The sequence below is a fragment of the Pelodiscus sinensis genome, chromosome 3, assembly GCF_052426305.1.
Source record: "Pelodiscus sinensis isolate ZL-2025 chromosome 3, ASM5242630v1, whole genome shotgun sequence".
Lineage (NCBI taxonomy): Eukaryota > Metazoa > Chordata > Testudines > Trionychidae > Pelodiscus > Pelodiscus sinensis.
Genome location: NC_143054.1, coordinates 70674916 through 70689425, shown reverse-complemented (window position 1 = coordinate 70689425; position 14510 = coordinate 70674916). Strand labels below are relative to the sequence as shown.

Below are 14510 nucleotides of genomic sequence, written 5' to 3'. Positions count from 1 at the left end.
GTCATTGGGCTTCCAGGGCACCAGTAAGGGCTCTCATTGCCATATTTAAAACTATAAACAGACTCACACTTCATATTTCTAATTTCACATACAAGGATAATACATGCACCGAAATAGAATATACAGATCCAGCAGATTGTAACATTACAATTGATAGGTCACATGAAGTATTATGTCAAAAGCACCCTCGAGTTATGCATATTATAGTCATAAACCAATTACAGTAAAACTCCATTGGTCTGGCATCCAATGCTCCGCCACTCCTCATGGTCTGGCACCATCGGGAACCCAGAAGTGCTCCGGGCAGCCAGATAATTGGAGCTGCTCTGCGCCCGGCTTCCCCGATTCAGCCGAAGCTGAAACTGACCAGCGGCTGACTCTGGTCAGCCGCTAGTCAGTTTCAGCAGCGGCTGAATCGGGGAAGGCAGGCGCAGAGCAGCTGGGGTGCTGCCGGGTTGGTCTCGCAGCGCCGAAGGGCAGCGCTACCGGACCAAACCAGCAGCACCTGAATCAGGGATGCCTGGGGCAGAGCCGGACTATCGGAAGTCCCCCACTCCATCTCCCCCACCCCACCGCAGACTCCCTCATAGCCCCCCCTTCCAATAGTCCAGCATATTTGATAATCCGGCACCCCCTGGGTCCTAAAGGTGCCAGATTATTGGAAGTTTACTGTATAACAGCATCCTTTAGAAGAGAAAAATACCAAAATTATTCTAAAGCTAGTCTATGTTTTGTTGGCATTACAATTTTCTTTCCACAGATGCAGCTGGGTGTTAAAGATCTTTCTGGCAACAAGAGCTTTTCATTATAAATCTTATAATTACCACTATAAATTGGCTTTATAGTAGAGTAACAAGTCATATTATTCATTTGAATCCAAATGTAGCGGCCTTTGATAGAATATGGCAATTAGCTTCCACGCCTATAACTTCAGTGTGACAATGGAATAGTATTTGAGAATCCAAAAAGGCTGTACCTCTAATAGTCCATTTTAAGAGAGTTTTAACTAACCACACTGAACAATTTTAATATTTGCCAATATTTGCCAATAGACGGACACTTACTTTACACTGCCATATTTGTTCAGCAACACTGTAATAAATAGGACCGTGTGTGAAATCTGCTCATCGAAGCACTTTCCTTTTGTCTTTCATCTCCTTTACCAAGAAACCCTAAAATAGTATTTAAAGGATAATGGCAGAATTTAAAAAAAAAAAAAACCAAATAGCTAACAAATGTCACACTAGTGATAAAATAAAGGTCATCACAGATTTCATTAAGAGAATAAGCTACTATCTACTACTTTCATTTTCCCAACAGTAAGCGGCTCTCTAAAATAATGTCTTCATTCTTAGTCAGCACACTAAACATGGCCATGCTCATTTTGTCACTTGGCTTTGTTCTTTATAGCTAACCTTGAAACCATGGTTTCAGAGTGGTAGCTGTGTTTGTCTGTAAGGGTATGTCTACACTACCACCCTAGTTCGAACTAGGGTGGTAATGTAGGCAACCGGAGCTGCAAATGAAGCCCGGGATTTGAATTTCCCGGGCTTCATTTGCATAAAGCCAGGCACCACCATTTTTAAATGTCTGCTATTGCGGACTCCGTTCCGCGCAGCTACCGTTACTCTTCATTTTACGACAAGACTATTAGTTGTTTTTTTTAAGTTTTTTTCAGTTAGGGTTTCACGAGGAGTAACGGTAGTTCGGACTAGGAATCCTAGTCCGAACTACCTAGTCTGTGCCACGTGTAGCTGCGCGGAACGGAGTCCGCAATAGCAGACATTTAAAAATGGCAGCGCCCGGCTTTATGCAAATGAAGCCCGGGAAATTCAAATCCCGGGCTTCATTTGCAACTCCGGTTGCCTACATTACCACCCTCGTTCGAACTAGGGTGGTAGTGTAGACATACCCTAACCGAAAAAACTTAAAAAAAACAACTAATAGTCTTGCAGCGTCTTAGAGACTAACAAAAATGTAGATGATATCATGAGCTTTCTTGGGCACAACCCATTTCTTCAGATGAATGGAGTTTAAAGGGTAGAGTTTTCAAATAAACAGAACAGAGAAGGGATATGGGGGAAGAGGAGGAAAAAGAATGGGGAAAAGGTCAAATAAGCTGCCAATTAGAGTGCTCATGCTAAATGAAGCTGATAAGCATACTCTAAGTACCCTTTGTTTGGTTTTTTTCTGTCATTAGGATGTAGACTGTAGTAGGCCATGCAGCCAACGTCTTTAAGACTTCTGTTGCAGGAATCAAACTTGTACATGAAATTCACTTCTGTGTCTTCCCTGTCCAGCTGGCTTTTGAAATTGGTTTGAAATAATACAGTGACTTTGGCAAGTTAAAATGTTCCCCCATGCATTCTGTGATAGGTCTCCCTTCACCTGGGGGCAGGTTGCAGTGGGTGTCTTGTGAAGGAGCCTGGAAGATGGAAATTGAGGTGTTCTTGAGATGAGTGAGGCAGTGTCACAAGTTCTAGGGGAAGCAGGCTCTCTGATGGTGTTCAAGTTTATTGGATTCTTAGACAATGTGATCTTGCCTCATTCCTTCAGGTATCCTGGTGTCTGTCTCTCTCATATATATATCTCAGTGGACAGTACTTTCTTCTGCCAGCAATGGAAGAGGGGACTCAAAACTCTCAAAAAGTGAGGTGCTTATGAAACAGCTACTAAGCTACAGGAGAAAGTCCCTGGAAAATCTAGTTCTGTTGGTTCATCTTGATCAAACATCTTTAAACTAAGAATTGAAAATGATCACTATCAAAGATCCAAGTAGTACTGGCATTTTAAAAACTCATCTTATTGATTCAGATTGTTCTGATTATCCAAATTACATAGTCAGACTATAAACTCATTCAAATGGAAAATAAGGAGAAAGAAGGTTGTTCAGGTTTTGAAGTACTGAAGCTTTTAATTAAAAAAAAATCGTAGGTTATAAAAACAGCAGCTACCATTCCAGTAGTAAAGTCTAGTGCTAGTAAAGTCTCACTGTTACGTAGCAATACTCCATAGCTGAACTGTGGAGAAAAGACGACTCTCTCTGTGGATATCCTTAGCTTGCTAGTACAATTACAATGCAATTATACATCCATTGACTAAACCAACTTTCCAGCAACTACTCAAGACAATCTAACTGGCCACTTCTAGAAAAACTTCAGTCTGCCACCGCTCCTCTTCTCTCCCTTTAGCAGTTTGTGCTAAGTTCATAGTGCCTTCCCCACTGTTGCCATCTCCATCCCCCAAACCTATGCAGTTGTGTTGGAAGATGATGGGGCAGACTCCGGCCTGGGTTACAAAAGCCTCTGGGCCCCGATGACAAACCCCGTGTGATGGGAACAGTCAAACATTCAATCATCAGTATGAGGGCAGCTCCCAAGCTCACTGGGCCACAGTTAACAAGCAGCAGCTAGCTTTAGTTCTTATGCACCCACCACCGTCCCACACAAGGCCATCCAGGCTGAAGGTGCAGATCTCGCTCATACATTGGATGGCTGGTTTCCTCACGGCTTCTTCCAACTGGACAAAGTGGGGAATCTCTGCACCTTCGATTCCCACACATGATCCCCCGTTCCAGCTCCACCCCTTGATCCCTGCATTGCCAGTCCCCCACCTGGCCCCAAGTAACCCTGCAATTTTCTGGGTGAGCTCCTAGCTGTCCAGCCTGTAGTCTGTTGTCACAGTTCAGGGTAACTGCACATGTATTTCCTCACAGTGGTACAGCCAGGGCCACCCACCCTTCCCCAGTCATTACCTCTCATGGGTGGAAACCTTCTGACCAGGGTATTTCCAGACTGCTCAGGTCCCTGCCTTCACTGTGGTATTCCCAGCAGGCAGAGGCTTTCCAAGCATACCTGCTTGCTTTCTCTTCAGAGATGCCCACACACTCACATACGGCACACTTCTTTTTATGCTAGCCCATTTTATTCATAAGATGAAAGCACTACCAGCAAACACAAAATAAATACATCTGTGCTAATAAGATTACCAGTGGTCACCCCCCTCACTCTGCTACCAGCTCTGATTAGCTATTTGTCTTTCCAACCCTTTCCTATGGATTAGGGACCCACCTTGGACCAGAAGTCATGTCCACTTGGAAGACCAGAAAAGAGGCCACCAGCCAGTTTAAAACCAGGCTATTTATCCAAAATTATTTTGTCATCCCTGGAAAGTCCAGTTTGAACCAATATATTCCAATTTCAGGGGGTGGTGTTTCTCTGGAGATGTTGCAACTTGCTGTTCTTCTATTTACATACATACATAATCCCTCAACAATACAAACAACTACATTTTTAATATAATGGATCCCAGTGTTATAAAAGTTAATTCAATGTAACTTATTCAGGATAATGTCAGGCCCCTCTCCCTGGCCAATTTCAGAGGCCTGCTGCAAAAAAATGGAGGGTCTACAGCAGTATCGTCTTCAAGTCATCATTGTCAAGTCCAAGTCGAGTCCCAAGTCACTACAGTTCAAGTCTCAAGTCGAGTCTCGAGTCTTAATTTAAAAAATGTCAAGTCACTTTTGTACAAGCCATCAATATCAGCATTTCTGGACAATTTTTTCACCAAGTCGATTTAACAAAATTAGCAAGTCTCAAGTCACAAACAATAAACCTGAGTCAAGTCTCAAGACGAGTCACCTAGGCAACTTAAGTCAGACTCGAGTTCAAGTCGTGGGACTCGAGTCAACAAATCTGGTCTACAGCTGTCCAAAAATAAAAACATAAAAAAATAACAGATTCTAAGAACCTCTTCAGAGAGGTAGCTGTTTCAACAAAAACAAGGAGTCTGGTGGCACTTTAAAGACCAACAAAGTGGCACCAGACTCCTTAAGAACCTTCTATAAAGCACAGTGTTAGCAATGCCGATATTTAGGTAGTCTACAAGTTACTCCTATAATTAGGGTTGGATTATTGACGGGATCTATGAGATCAGTCATTATAACAGTAATGTCAGAAATTAGTCCATAGACAAAAATCACTGGAAAATTTATCAGTGACGAAGTAACATCAAGATAAAAAAGTAGAGTCACTTATGTGGGGAAAAAAGCAATTCTCAGCTAATGATTGCACTATTTCAATTCACAGGACGTAATTTTCCTGGCAGATATTGTTATGCTACAGCTATTTTTAAGAAATGTTCACTTTATCTTGCTCTCTTCTGCAGGATTACATATTTCAGAAATGAAGCCATCTAAAGTTCATGCAGATATTAATAGCAAGTATGCACCCCACTTTCTAGATACTGTACTACTCCTTTTATAAAAAAAATCAAAAACAAGCAAAAGAAAAGCTTCAAGAACCTATGTAAATGAGAATTACCTAATGGCATTTCAAAAGGATTCATATTGGCAGAATCCTACACGCGAGAGAAACATGGCTGATTTTCATAAGATCAGAAGACTTGATCAGGGAGGATCAGGTTGTATGATCAGACTGATAACATACCTCAAAGTAAAGAGACACACAGAATTTTTAAAAAAGCCATAATTCCTAGATCTTAAAGCTCTTAAAAACTGCTGAAGTGTGCAAAGAGGAAGCAAAGGACTGCAGGAACTGCTTTCATATCATTTTTGTAATGTTGCCAATTTCTATGAGCTTTTATTTTGAGCATCATATTATTTATCATTCTTCGTAGAGCCCTAGCACCTGGAGTCCTGTGATTATGTAAGAATCTCACTTTAAAGTTCGCTTTCGTAAGTGTCCAGCTCTCATGATTGCAAAACAAACAAAACCCACCTTTAAACATGATACACTGAAGCCAAAAGGCTCAGAAGCCAAACTTTACATAAAATCATTATTTTAAGCCAATCTCATTATTTTTAATTTCACAGCACAGTAAGGAGGGTTAGGTTTTCCTGTGCTGCATTTATTCTCTTCCTCACTTATCACCCCTATGCAATTTCAAATCTTCTGACCCCACAAATAGCAGCCATTGTTGGTTGATTTTCAGCAAAGACATGGTGCATTTTTAAGTGGATACTTAAAGTGGGGACAATGTGTCCTACTAAATTATAACAAATTGAGGCCAATCAGATTACTCAAATGTTGCATTAAGTCATCCCCTTCGTATTTTTAAATAGACATGATTTATGATGTAATAATTTGAACTTAAAATTGTTATTTTTTCCCCATCAGGTAGAAAGACAAAGATTCACAATGATAATTCACCAAATCAAGTAACTCAACTGGAAACAATGGTAATAATAGAGAGAGAGAGAGAGAGAGAGAGAGAGAGAGAGAGAGAGAGACAGACATCCAATCTCAAGTTCAGTCAATCAGTAAGCAAGACCAGAGACGTTCTGTAATACTATTACAGTACACAAGGCAGGCAGACAGGCAGCACCCCACTCTTCATGAGATTTTGCCAGGCACTATAGAGGGGTAATGAGAGAAAAGAGTGAGCTAGGTGGGAGGGGAAGTGTGATGGGGCATGTGCCGCACACTGGCCCTTTAGAGGTTAAAACCCAGCCTAGGAGAGTGCTGGAGTGGTGGCGCTGTTGAGCCAGCAGCTGTGACATGAATTAGCCAATTAGAGCCCATCTGAGGGCAGTATAAATAAAGTTGTTCTAACCGTGGAGCAGGAGGGACCTAGCTGCCAGGAAAGCTAGAGGTTTCCTGACATAGAGCAGGGCTGGGGAAGCTCTGGCCATGAAGATCCAAGGTTGCAGGGCCTGAAGCAAGGCCTGAGGCTACTAAGGCTGCAGGGGGGAGGCAGCTAGGGTAGGCAAAGGCAGAAGGTCCTCACCCCCTTGCCAATGATGAGTGGTCATTTAAGACTGCAGTTTGTCCCTGAGATAAGGGGCTAAATGATGACTGGCAGTGGGTCACTGAGGAAAGGTGGCATAGGGAAATAGAGGTTCCCAGTGGGGGACGACTCCAGAGTGTGGGAGCAGTGCAGCATGGCAGAACCCAGAGAGGAAGACTCCATGGTCTTGGAGGGATGTGGGTCCTAACAAAGGTGAGGGAAAAACAGGTAGCAGAGGAAGGAGAAAGAGCTCTATACACTTTCATGGGACCAAGACAGGCTGTGGCAATGATCTGGTTATAAAAGGCAACATCTATTCCCTCTGAAAAGCCAGGAGGCGGCAACCAGATTGGAGCAGGAGAAGACTGAGGGTATGTCTACACTACCCCGCTAGTTCGAACTAGCGGGGTAATGTAGGCATACCACACTTGCAAATGAAGCCCGGGATTTGAATTTCCCGGGCTTCATTTGCATAAGCGGGGCGCCGCCATTTTTAAAACCCCGCTCGTTCGAACCCTGTGCAGCGCGGCTACATGCGGCACGAACTAGGTAGTTCAAACTAGGCTTCCTAGTTCGAACTATCGTTACTCCTTGTGGAATGAAGAGTAACGGTAGTTCGAACTAGGAAGCCTAGTTCAAACTACCTAGTTCGTGCCCCGTGTAGCCGCGTTGCACGGGGTTCGAACAAGCGGGGTTTTAAAAATGGCGGCGCCCCGCTTATGCAAATGAAGCCCGGGAAATTCAAATCCCAGGCTTCATTTGCAAGTGCGGTATGCCTACATTACCCTTCTAGTTCGAACTAGGAGGGTAGTGTAGACATACCTTGAGTTAGCAGGAGCAGAACAAACAAACTGCAGGGGGGAAATTTCCCTCCCCAATCCCAGCCACTCTCTGAAATCAGACACGGGTGCTCCAACAATCTAGCCCCACAGGGCTGCCAAGTGAACACCCCCAGTTGAAAAGATACTGTGCAATCCCAATCAGCACTGGGACCATTAAAAGTCCAATAGGCACTGCAGCAGGGATGGCAGGCTCCCTGCCTAGCTCCACGTGGCTCCTGGGAGGCAGCCAGCATTTCCAGCTCCTACACAAAGAGGTGGCTGGGGAGCTCTATTCACTGCCCTTTCTTACAGATACTGCCCCAAGCACCAGCTCCACAGCTCCCATTGGCCAGGGCAGTGCCTGCCAGCGGGGGCTGTACCAGGAATCATCTGACCATTCCTCCACCTAGAAGCCAGAAGGACATGTCACTGCTGCCCGGGAGTGGCCTGAGGTCAGAACCACCTGGAATCCACTTCCTGAACCCGTTTCTCAACCCCAGCCCAGAGCCCACTTGCGCGCCCAAATCCCTGACCTCTGGCTCCACCCAGAGCCTGCACCCTCAACTGGAGCCCTCACCTCCTCCCACATCCCAACCCCTTGCCCCAGCCAGTAAAAGTGAGGGAGAGAAAGAGGGAAGGGGATGGAGAGAGTGGAGGTGGGGCAAGGTGTTCAGTTTTCTTCCATTTCGATGTTGGCAACCTTAAAGAGGAGGAGAAGCAGGTGCTTTGACTGCAGAGGACCAAGAAAGAGGACTTAAGAATAGTACATATATCTGACCAAAGTGTTCACCTCTTAAGTTTTGGGGGTCCCTCCCACAGTAATAAGGGAGAGAAATTGGGGAAACATATTAAAAAACTGGAAGTTAAATTGACTGAGTAGTTATGACTGTGGAAGTAACTGGTTTCAGTTGACAGTGTTCCTTATATGTATATAGCAAGCTAAACAGCAACATTAACAAAAAGTGTTACCATGTTCCAGGGGAGGATGAAGATCCTGTTTAGACAATTAAGGATACAGAATAGCTAGCAATATGTGGGTGTTTAAAACATATAATTACATTAATGGAATGAAAAGGTCACTGTAAAGGCGTTTAATATTACAACTACTGTAGCTAAAATTTTAAATAACCATGTTTTGTTACTGAAAACAGACTTTTAAAGCAATTAACTCCTTTAGTCTCAGAATAGTGTCAAGATGACTCACTACTTAACGAGATTTTAAAATAAACCTATAGATAGTTTAGAATCTCTCTCAAACACACACATACACACAAGGTGGTGGAACTGGTAGCAATTTCTATAAATAAGCTTGCAAACACTTCCCATTAAAACACCTGTTTTTCAATTGCTTTGAATTTCACCCAACTTTCATCATTTGAGCTGAAATTTTGTATGCTTCATGTCTATGTCAAGCTGAAATGTTCTGTGAATATTTCAGTCAAAAATCATTCAGCTGTTTCTGAGAACAAGGGAGGGGAAGATATGTTATTGTGACGTTAAAAAATTCTGGGGACTATTCTGTAAAAAGCATTCACACAACAATGCTTTGGAGCATGGGCTTTAAATTTGGCACAGGGGCGGCTTTGTCATCCTTGTGAAAATCCACTCAATACAGTATGGTCAAGTTATAAGCCTTTTCGATGGGGAAGAGTGAGGAAACCACAATTCACACATGCTCTGTAGTGGCTTATGAGAAGCTCATAGCTAAATTCCCACCACATTGGGCATGTTGCAGTCTAGGGCTGAGCAGGATTTTTTTCTGCAACTGCAGGCTGCAGAACATGCTGGGAGTGGCCACTTGAACTATAAGCAAGGAGCATGTCTTAAATGCGCTTTAAATGAACACCCAGCTATGCAAAGGGAACATGAAAGAGGAAGCTGCATGGTTTGAATGGACAAAAGCTGGACTTACAGCAGGTGTACGGAGAAGACTGGGGACATGGACTCTGATTGTTGGGGGGAAAATTAGGATGAGAAGATTCGGAATCCATGTGACAGGGAAAGGGAGATCTGACAAGTAACTGAAGGAGAACAGTTTGGCTGGGCAAAGAGACTGGAGTAAAAGCACTAGAAAAGGAGGGGGTGTAGACATTGCACATAGAGCATAAGGGTGAGGAGCTGGGAAGAGAGAACTGGGAACAGCAACAAGACTGACTGGAATAGAGAGTTTGAAGTGTTGAAACTAGCACTTGCTGGACAAGGATACTGGAACTAGCTAGGTGAGAAGAATGGGGCTAGGACAAGGAGCCAGAGGTAGGCAAGAGACAAGGACAGACTGAAGGGGACAGGGCAGAAGAGATCCAGACATGTCAGAAAAGGCCCAAATAGAGTAAAAATAAGTCAAACAGAATATTAGGAATTATTAAGGGATAGAAAATAAGACACAAAAGTTTATAACGCCATTATATAAAAATATGAATGGCATGGAAAGAGTGAAGAGAGAGGGGTTATCTACAATTGCCCACAATAGAAAAAACAGGCGTCACTTGATGAAATAAATTGGCAGCACTTCAATACAAATATTAGGAATTCCTTTTTCTTTCAACTCACAACTAACTTATGAAACTCACTCACATGAGACGTTATGATGGCGAAAAGTATAAATGGCCTCCTCAAAAAAATTACATACATTCACGGAAGCTAGGTCCACCAGTGGCTATTAGCCAATATGGTCAGGGATGCAGCTCCCTGTTGGTATTTTTGACTACCAGAATCCAGGAATAAAAGACTTGTTGTCTACAATGTCTCCTGCAGCTGACATGGTCCACTGTCAGAGACAGGATACTGACCCAATATGGAAGCTCTTATGTTTTAATATGATGCCACATAATGGAATTCCCATTTTTTCCAGTTTGCTTTTTTCCAAATCTAGGGAATTACACAGACACAAACCCCTCCACCTGTTAAAAGAATATTCTTTAAAAGCCCAAATTACATATTAAAGACAAAAAGAAAATTATATTCTTAATTAGAAAAAAAAAGCAAATAATATTCACATTTACAAAAATTATAGATATTTTAATAGTATGATATGCAATAAAAGTACATTGTGTACATTTCTGAAAACATCCATCTCAGCCTTTTTAGAGTCTCTAAACTAAATTGTAACTTGCTCAGCATAGAGCCTGCAACTGTTTTTTAATTTAAGTTATATCATATCTCTTAGTGATTTAATAGAGAGGAAAATGCAAAGTTAAACTTACTCGGAAATAATCACTGCATGCTGCAAGTACTGCTTTATGAGCATGGAATTTCTGTTCTTCTGCAATGAGGGTGACATCACAGAGTATACCATCACTTCTTTGTTGGTTCAGGGCTGCCAAGACAGCATCATTATGTGAACTAGATTGGCAAAGCCTCTGACCTGTCAGCATTTCTTGAATACTGCAAATGAAGGAAACAAAGAGATTCTGTCAACAAACGTATAAGACCCATCTCTGAGGCTTTGTAATTAATGCTGATCTACATTTCCGGTCTTTTTTTTTAATTGCATCTAGAGAGAGGAAGGAAAACTTGTATGTGGTGTGTTTACCATAGGAAAATTTTCACATAATCTAGCCTCCTTTAGGACAGAAAAATATCTTAATTTACAACACCTTAAAGATCCTAATTCTTTTTTTGTTTGCTACACTGTTCTCATTTATTTTAGTGTTAATTAAGAGGAGTACGAAGGTTTGGGACCTTATCTTTTCACAGAGAAATAAAACCCAAAAGTGGTCTAAATTAATATATTAGTAGAAAGAAATATCACAAATATTTAACATTTATGTACTTGACTGTACAAATGGTCTAGCTTATGTATTATCACTAGAAACAGTTTCAGCTCCTAGTACTTTGTCCATAATTCTGCTGATTCTGAGCAAGCCAGAAGAGTTTCCATCTCATTCTTTCTTACATACACTGGTTTAGCTGAACTAATGGAGGTACAAAGCAGTTCCCATTAGTTAAAAATGTCACTAAAAAAAAAAAACAGCTGTGACTCTAACCCCACACAAGCAACATATCTGTGGTTCCAGAATAGTTTTTTTAACCAGTACTTTTCAGATCATAAATGCAATTTAAAGTTTCAAAGCAACAGAACATGTTGTTCCATTATTCCCTGATAATATTGAAATCCTTGATTTCAACCAGCCATTAGTCATTTAATATCCATTTTTGCTACTTTAAAATATGAGCATATCTTACAGAAAATAAGTAGGAGCTAGATGGCTGAAGAATTAACAACAGAGAGATTTTCACCTTTAAGTTACTTCTTTAACCCTAACTCAGAATAGATGTCAGATATTTGGAAGTTTGTGTTAAGGGCTCAGATAACACAAGGTACAGGCAGTCCCTGACTTACGCGGATTCGACTTATGTCGGATCCGCAGTTACGAAGGGGGCTGCCCCGGAGTACACAGTCTGCGGGACCTCGCGGTCCTGCCGCCCGTGTACTCTGGGGCTTTCTCTGCGTCTCCCTGGTCTGCAGACCAGGAAGACGCAGAGCAAAGCCCCGGAGGGGCTGCCCGAGCCCCCCCTCACCCCCCGCGCGGCTTTGCAAAGCCGCGGGGAAGCCAGCAGCGGAGCAGTCCAGGTGCGCCTGGGCTGCCTCGCTACCCGAGCCCCCCCGTGGCTTTGCAAAGCCGCGGGGGGGCTCGGGCAGTGAGGCAGCCCAGGCGCGCCTGGACTGCTCCGCTGCCGGCTTCCCAGAGGCTTTGCAAAGCTGGGGGGGAGGGCTCGGGCAGCGGGGCACCCCAGGCGCGCCTGGGCTGCTCCGCTGCCGGCTTCCCTGAGGCTTTGCAAAGCCGCAGGGGGCTCGGGCAGCGGGGCACCCCAGGCGCCCAGCGGCTGTCCCGCTGCCGGCGTCCTCAGAGGCTTTGCTCCCCGTCTCCCTGGTCTGCTGGTCTCCAGCAGACCAGGGAGACGGGGAGCAAAGCCGCGGAGGACCCAGGCGGCGGGACAGCGGTGCGTCTCAGTCCGCCGCCCGTGTCTTCCTGGTCTGCTGGAGTGGGGAAGGGCACAGCTAGTACGCCCCACCCAGCAGACTAGGCTTTTCTCCAGACGCCTGTGGTAGAGCAGCTGGGGTGCTGCCGGTTGGTCCCGCAGTGCCGCTCTGGGCGCTACTGGTCCAACCCAGCAGCACCCCAGCTGCTCTGGTCCTGATTCAGCCGCTGCTGGTCAGTTTCAGCAGCGGCTGAATCAAGACCCCTGGGGCAGAGCAGATGGGGTGCTGCTGGGTTGGTCCAGTAGTGCCGAGGAGCGGCGCTACTGGAGCAACCCAGCAGCACCCCAGCTGCTCTGCCCCAGGCGTCCCCAAGTCAGCCGCTGCTGAAACTGACCAGCGCTGACTACAGGAAGCCCCAGGCAGAGTTGCTCTGCCCCGGGCTTCCTGGAATCAGCTGCTGATCAGTTTCAGCAGCAGCTGACTTGGGGACGCCTGGGGTTCTTAAGTTAATTCTGTATGTAAGTCAGAACTGGTGGTCAGTTTCAGCAGCGGCTGAATCTGGACGCCAGTTCCGACTTACATACAGATTCAACTTAAGAACAAACCTACAGTCCCTATCTTGTACGTAACCCGGGGACTGCCTGTACATAAGAACCAATACAGGTGCTTTTGCAAAGAGATACATTTAATCTCTTCCAAGAACCTTCCTGATGTCTGGACAAAGCCATCGAGCTGCTAGCCCCTGAACTTCTGTGCTTCCCCACCTAGCTCTGCCTTATCCAACTCTCCTCCAATCTATGAAACTGAAAGGACAACCTGATCATAGGTATATCTCTATAAAAAAACCAAACAAGAATAGAGAAAGAAAAAAAAGATATCCACATACAATTGGCTAGATCTTCTACTGGACTAAATCATGTGAAATATATATGAATCTATATTTAGTTGAGGGTTAATCCTTTATTTAGTTTGCACACCAAAGTAGTGTGAAATAATGTCTGACTATGTATTCTACTTCTGCAATCCTATTTATATACACAATAAAGCATAGTAGTAAGGAAAGACAATCCTATAAAAGTGATTTATTGATGTTTTACACATATTTATTTTCTGTAAATTCAATAGTTGTCTCAAGATTTATTATTTTAACCAGTCAGTGCTGTAAGCTGAACTTGAAAACTGAAAAAAATTCATCCGTATTTTTTCAGCTTCATTTATCAGCATGAACAATAAAGAACCCAAAGCCAAAACTGGAATTCTGTTACTGATGCTTGAGGAAGAATAGAAGACAATTTGGTCATGTGTATTCTCTATTCCCACTATCAACAGGAACATAACACCGATTTCGTCCATAAACTCAGCACAGTTGGAAACAGAGGGAACAAATATCTGTAGTGCACCAATGTTCACTTTTAGTAATTTTTCTGATTTCCACCACCCTTAGATAGTTGCACGGTACGTACATCTTCATGTTCATTATGGACAGTTACAAATGAAAGTCATCAACACAAGAGCATTAGTTTGCAGGCATGTACGAAATGGTCATATGCCTAGCAAATCCAAGCAGTTCATTATCCCCCTCGGTACGTAAACAAATCTTTCAGTGTGGAATCAGGACGTATCATGGGATGTTACTGCCAACTTGGTCCAGTGAGCTCTAGGCAGTGGGTAATAAAACAGAACAACCTCAGAACCAGTCTTGAGAATTTTGAAAAAACAGAAAAAAGTGCATGAATAAAAATGCCTTGCAAATTTGTTATATAGAAAGCCACTGGGAAAGTGCTCCAATCCTAGCAAATAATCACCAGCCACCATTACGGCTGTAGCAATGAAAAACCCAGTTGACTCCAGAGTTAGGTGGGCGTTTGAGGCTTTTTTGGGGGTATGTTTTTTTTGTCTATACTTTGGACATGCATTGACATCATTGAATGTCCACTGAAAAAGCCTGCAGGAAAATTCCTAAGATAGACAAGGGCATAAATTATGAGAAATAACAGGGAATTGGAGAAGATTACTAC

At 43.5% G+C, this 14510-nt stretch overlaps 1 protein-coding gene across 2 annotated transcripts in view; it reads right to left on the bottom strand.

The window, feature by feature from the left end:
• The window catches only part of KLHL32 (kelch like family member 32), a 172650-nt gene that overhangs the window by 122673 nt on the left and 35467 nt on the right, over window positions 1–14510 (bottom strand). For both annotated transcript variants that reach the window (XM_089777196.1, XM_006118422.5), the window contains exon 3: window positions 10772–10952. In XM_089777196.1, the coding sequence (XP_089633322.1) occupies window positions 10772–10952 (181 nt within the window). The remainder of the gene's footprint in view (window positions 1–10771; window positions 10953–14510) is intronic.